Source organism: Muscardinus avellanarius, assembly GCF_963383645.1.
Source record: "Muscardinus avellanarius genome assembly, chromosome: X".
Lineage (NCBI taxonomy): Eukaryota > Metazoa > Chordata > Mammalia > Rodentia > Gliridae > Muscardinus > Muscardinus avellanarius.
This window is the reverse complement of record NC_137792.1, coordinates 98,975,827-98,982,186: the sequence shown is the minus strand read 5'-3', so window position 1 is coordinate 98,982,186 and position 6,360 is coordinate 98,975,827. Positions and strand designations below refer to the sequence as shown.

The 6,360-nt window shown below is 38.9% G+C and overlaps 1 protein-coding gene across 3 annotated transcripts in view; it reads right to left on the bottom strand.

Annotated features, from left to right (window-relative positions):
* Positions 1–494: 494 nt before the first annotated feature.
* The window catches only part of MORC4 (MORC family CW-type zinc finger 4), a gene marked incomplete at both ends in the record, with an annotated part of 58,939 nt that continues 53,073 nt past the window's right edge, over positions 495–6,360 (bottom strand). For 2 of the 3 annotated variants that reach the window (XM_080718704.1, XM_080718705.1), the window contains 3 exons: positions 495–648; positions 944–1,227; positions 1,508–2,192. In XM_080718704.1, the coding sequence (XP_080574830.1) occupies positions 495–648; positions 944–1,227; positions 1,508–2,192 (1,123 nt within the window). The remainder of the gene's footprint in view (positions 649–943; positions 1,228–1,507; positions 2,193–6,360) is intronic. The other variant, XM_080718706.1, reaches the window with a different exon arrangement.

The following is a 6,360-nucleotide window of genomic DNA, read 5'->3' as shown; positions in this document are numbered from 1 at the left end:
TGAGTTATAATTCTTAGCTTATCAATGTACACCAGGTACATTGGACACACTATTTGTAGACTGGATTGGTTTAAACAAAATGAATATGAACCATTTCAAAAAGTATATGAAATAGGCCAAATATCTAAGTTATAAAAATTAAAGCTTTCTGGTCACCTACTGTTTTTGGTGACTACTGTTTTTCTGTTCCCGGACTCTTGAAAATATATTTAACTGGAGAAGATTTCTCTCCACACCAAAACTGAATAAGAAGCAGACTGATTGGAGCCAGGATTTACTCAGAGATTCTCTATATAAGGCATAAAGGTGAAAGGGAGAGAGGGAGGGAGAGAGGGAGAGAGAAAGAGAGAGAAAGATCTCTGTGCGGTATTGGGGGAGAGAGGGTAAAGAAAAGATAAAAGAAGGGGTAAGGAAGGAAAAAGAAAGTATAGAAAAGAGTATATACAGTAGACAGGCTGAAAAGAGGATAGATAAAAGTATATTTAATCTAGTGCTCAATCCAGTATGTGATTTGCCTCCAGCACCGTGTACAGGATCCCATCCACTTGTTCTGAGTCATACCCGATCTCACGAAGCTCCAAGTGAGGGAGGACAGAAGTAAGGAGATAGCTGACGTGGATGCGAAGCCGCGTAAGCTTTGCCAAAGCCCTGTATGATGGAGTGAGGGGGCAGAAGAGATGACATGAAGTCATTAGCCAATAGAATAAAATGAAGCCCCTTCAAAATGGTCCTATATTTCTCAACAATTATGTTTGCATTAGCTAGAAAGAAGAAAATAAAATGCCACCATGCACAGGGAGACTGGCTGCAGCTTTCTAAGAAGTAATTACTCATTCCTTGGTGAATTAAGGCTTCCTCCCTTGTCTATGATCAGTAACTGGGGGTCCTACAAGATGCTTCCCATTAGTGCTTGCAAGCTGATAACTAAACCCTAGTAATTAACCTTTCTAGGTCATCTCTCTCTGGGGTCCGGTAGGAGACCTGAGCCTTCTGCAGTACTTCCAGGTGTGTTTCTGTCTCCTTCAGTTTCTCTTTTAATTCTTGCTTTTCTTCTTTGGTTCTTTCCAGCTCAGCTTTCAGAATCTGGAATTCAGCTTGGCGGTAACCCATGTGTTTCTTGCTCCAGTACAAGCCTTCTCTTTCCTGTGTACTGTAGGTTACCAACTCATGTTGAACTTTCTTGAATTCTGAATGCCAGTGATTCCTCTCCTGTTCCAGCTCTTCCACCTGAAGTCCAAGAAATAGAAATTCAGTGACCCCCATATACTACTTGAAAGCTAAGAGAGTGCCCCAATTTGCCATTATATTTTACCCTGTGATTGCATTTTCAACCCTAAAATATGAAAGGGAAGCCCACTAGGGTTCGCTTCATCTGATACATACCATATAATGGTTCAATGACATATTTTGCTTAAAGGCCCAGAACATGAAGCCATCAGAATACCAACACCCCCAGTCCCTTGGTTACAATGATCTCTTTTTCCAAGTGGTAAGGTGTTGTCCAAACCTTTTGTTGGAACAAATTCCTTTCAGCCAAAACACGTTCCAATTTTTCTGTGGTTCTCTTCAATTCTTCCAGCTCTCTCTGGTTCTTCATCTTTGGTGTATCACGACCTTCACTCTCCTCATAGCTTCTTCCTTTTCCCCCAGTGTTTGCAGTGGTGGCAGTAGTGGAAGAATAAGGCACTGGGTTCCAGGATTCAACTGCCTTTCTTCTCTCAGCCAGCTCTTCTCTGTTAAAAGGGATTAGCTGAATGGGGGCTCCTGAATCCCTAACACCCTTTGCAACACCTACAACAGCTACAAAAGGTCCCTTGTTCACTTCTTCTTTGTTTATGTTTGTGCTAACTCTGTTAGATTCTTCTGCTACCAGTCTCGGCATTTGATCTTCTAATTCTTCAGGAAGCAGAGACCCCTGGCGTTGGTCTTGGGTCCCCGGATACAGAACTGACACTTCTCTGTTTTGTCCTGTATTCTTGCTTGCTTCTGTGTATTCTGGGAAAAGGTATGGTGGTGTACTCCTCTCTGAATTGGATTTATCATGGCTGTTCTCGCCTTCTGGGTAGGCAACAGATGCCTCTACCTTCCTGTAAGAGCCAGGCATGGAATAATCTAGAGGAGATGTTGTTATCTCATTCTGGAGCTTTCTCCGTTTCTCCACTGGTTCTTCACCTAGAATCCATTTGTATTTACTGTGAAAAGAGGAAATAAAATGATAACTGTAGTAATGCAGGCTAACTTCTTATCCTATAAAGCCCTTCCTCAAATTTCCCACATTAAAACTGCCTCTAGATGTTGCTCACAGGTTATTTCAGTTAGAAATATAATTGCTATGATTTACATGTTGTTGGTCCAGTAAGGTTTCATGTGTTAGAAACTATGGCTCTAGTGTGGTTAGGTTAATAAGTAATATGAAACCTTTAATAGGTGGAGCCTAGTATGACAAAAAAATAACCAACTATCTCCAGCCTCAACCCCTTCACTCATACAACTAGATGAGTTAATGATTGATATTAAGGGAAAAGTGAAGTTGAAAAGTTTTAGGGGTCACCATATGGATAAAATAGGACTAGGCTGACCTTGGTAAAAAATATTCTAAAAATGGATTTGGAGTTTCTAAATGCAAGTAAAGAGAAACAAAGCATACACATAAAATCTTCAAACATGAAAGTGGAATAAAAAGTCATAAAAAATCTAGTGCTATATGCACAGGATAAAACCAGCTTGTTAATTTTACAGTGCCACAAAATCTTCCATTATCAAAACTGACACATTTTTATATTGCATTACAATGCCATACAATTCCTTTGCCAGGCATCTGGATTGTGGCTATTGCCCGTTATTCACTTGTAAAAGTTAATGAAAACAAAATGCCCCAATCAGAAATAGAGAAAATGAATTGGCCAATTCAAGTAACTTCCCCAATGTGACAAAGGCACTCGCTCAAGTTTTGCAGAGAAGCCTAAGATGACAGCCTCAAATCACCTTCCATTTTTGGCTGCTATAGGGACTATCAGTTGAAGGAACTAGCAAAACAACTAGCACTAACAACATTCATGGGCAATCTTACATCATGCAGAAGCACAGATACCCTTTGTTTTTCTTATAACTATTTTGCCTTCTCTCTGGATAACCAACAACACATTTCAAGGTAAAAATCAACTTTAAAACTTTTAATGAGAGGCCGGGTGTGGTGGTGCATGCTTGTGATGCCAGCACTTGGGAGGCTGAGATAGGAAGATCAGTTCATGGCCAGCCTCAGCTACTTAGTGAGGCCCTATGCAACTTAATGAGACCCTGTTTCAAAAAATAAAGAATAAAAAATCAGGCTAGGGGTGCAGCTTGGAGATAGAATGTCCCTGGGTTCAATTCTCAGTACCACACACCCACACAAAACTTTTAATGAGAAAGAATCATGCATATTATTAGCTACATCATAGTACCTGAAGGTTGCCCATATCTCTGCAATTTCTGAGAATACCTGTAAGACATCTCAAACCTTAGATTCTTTTAATCTCTATGTTCTTCAATAATACAACTGTCCTGCAATCTCAAAAGATTTTGTGTTAGCCTTAGGGGAAAAGCAAAAGGATTTAGGGGCTATGTAAGAACAAATGCATCCATTTTTAAATGGGTATAAGGGAAAATTACAGATGGTCCATTTAACCATGGAATTAAAAATATAGTAAAACGCCGGGCATGGTGGCGCACGCTTGTAATCCCCGCGCTTGGGAGGCGGAGACAGGAGGATCACGCAGGTTCGAAGCCAGCCGCGCGCGCTGGCTTAGGAGACCCTGTTTCCAAAATGAAAATGTAAAAATAGGTCTGGGAGTGTAGCCCGGAGGTAGAAGGGCTTCCAGGAACCCCAGTACCACCAAAATAAAAAAAACAAAACAAAACAAAATATAGTAAAACAACTGATCTGTTCCCTGTCCCTATAGTTTTGCCTTTTTGAGAATTCCATATAGAAGTTTATACAAATAGTTATGTATAAATATATAATCTTTTGAGGTTAGTGTCTTTCATCATGCATTAAAGGTTCATGTATGTCAATGGATAAAAATAAAAATATAGTAAAACAATAAGTAGACAGAAATGAAGGAAAGGTACATGTAATATGAGATAGCATCAACAAAGTTTTATTAAAGGCAATCAAATTCATATTATTTGCTTTATCTTCATTTTTTCTACCCTGAAGAGTTCTCTCCTTAACTATTTTCTCTTTGCCCTATATTCCTTCTTCTAGGTAACCCAAACAACCTCTTGGCTACAACTTACAGACAATAACTCCCATATTCTCTTAAACCTTGACCTCCAGCGTTGAATTTCCAACTGCCTATCACATCTTTCTTCTGGAGGTAACACAGTATCTTATTAATTTGTTTAAAACTTGATTTCATTTTCACCTCAAACCATCTTCCTCTCCTGTTTCCTATTTGTATTAATACCATTAAACTCAATAATTTTATAGAGTTTTATAGTGATTTGTATACTATCAATACTCCAGCCCAAACTCTTACTCTCCTGGACTATTAAAATGGCTTCCTCTGATCTCAGGCTTACTTTTCTCTCACCTGCCAAGTTAATCATCCTAAAGCACTGCTTTTGATTAAGCTACTCCTCTATTTGAAACCTTGATTTGTTGCTTGCCATTATATAAAAGCTCAAATGTCTTAGCCTGATATCCATGCCTTTCTATGCCAAAATATGGGAAACATTCTTCAGCATTTTATCTGTGCCAGATAGTGTGATAAATACTTAACGTGTATTGTCTTATCTAATTTTCCCAATAACCCTGAGGTAAGTGGTATTAGTATCTCAATTGTCTTAGGAAGATTTCAGGAAGACAATAAGTAACTTTCTCAAGAGGCCTAGAAAATTGCAGAGCTGGGGCATATTTTGGCCCTAACTTTATGTCCCATTACATCCTTTACATATTCCAGGCAAACTGAAGCCCCATGATTTCTCAACACTGCTCCTTTGCATTAGGATGCCCTTCTCCTCCTTTAACACTGCATGTTTAAATGAAGCTCAAACACTGTTTCTTAATTCCTACAATACTTTTTAGCACTCTCTTATAACATGAATTACTGTGTGTGTGTGTGTGTGTGTGTGTGTGTGTGTGTGTTTGAATGCCTCCTAGGTGCCTTACCAAAGCACAAAAGTATAACCTCCTTGACAGGGAACTGTAATGAACTCTACTAGATGCAGATGAAGGAACTTTCACATAAGTGGCGATCAAAAAAGAACTTGGTATGTAAATGAAGGAAAATTAATGGATTTTACTTATTGGTTCTATACTTCTCTGGAAAGTCTGGATCTTCCCTCTAGGAACTGATTTTCATACCAGACCTGTATTTATTCATTTAGTGAAAATTAATTAGTTTTTTTAAAAAATATCCTAAGAATTCTTCTCCAACCACATGGTTTCTTCTCATTTCTTCCTTCTTGTCATATTTCTCCACTGTCATTTTGTAGGTATATTTTGAATTATTTTCCCTCTTAAGTATTTTACATTTTGGACAAAATCTAAATATACAACACTTCTGCTCCTCAAAATTGCTTTCTTAGCGGTTTCCATATTTGACCACTATCAGTTTAGCACATCACTAAGACAGAGATGCTACATTCAAATTAGTGTAGTTTTTCGTTCACTTATTCCACATGTTTCCATGATAAGGACCAAAAAGGTAGTTATAGTGGCGCACACTTGTAATTCCAGTACTTGGAAAGCTAAAACAAGAGGATCACAAGTTTGAGGCCAGTACACAGTAACTTGGTGAGGCTCTGTTTCAAAATAAAAAATAAGGCAGGGGTAATTTTCAAAGTTGGAGAGCCCTAAGTTCAATCCTTCTTTTCTCTTTCTCTCTCTCTCTCTCTTTCTCTCTCTCTCTCTCTCTCTCTCTCTCTCTCTCTCTCACACACACACACACACACACACGCACACACACACACATATGTGCTCTTTGTACTCCACATGAATTTGTGTGTGTGTGTGTGTGTGTGTGTGTGTGTGTGTGTGTGTGTGGTACTAGGGATGGAACCCAGGGACATTCTACCTCTGAGCTACACCCCCAGCCCTATTTTTTATTCTTTATTTTGAAACAGGGTCTGAGTTGCAAAGGGCCTCACTAAGTAGCTGAGACTGGCCATGAACCTGTGATCCTCCTGTCTCAGCCTTCCAAGTTCTGGGATTACAAGTTTGTGCCACCATGCCTGGCTCACATGAAATATTTTAAAACATATTTATTGAGATACAGATGCCACAAGTCCACCTATTTGACATGTACAATTTAATGGCTCTAGTATATTTTAAATTTTATAACCATCACCACAATCTAATTTTAGAAATTTACACCA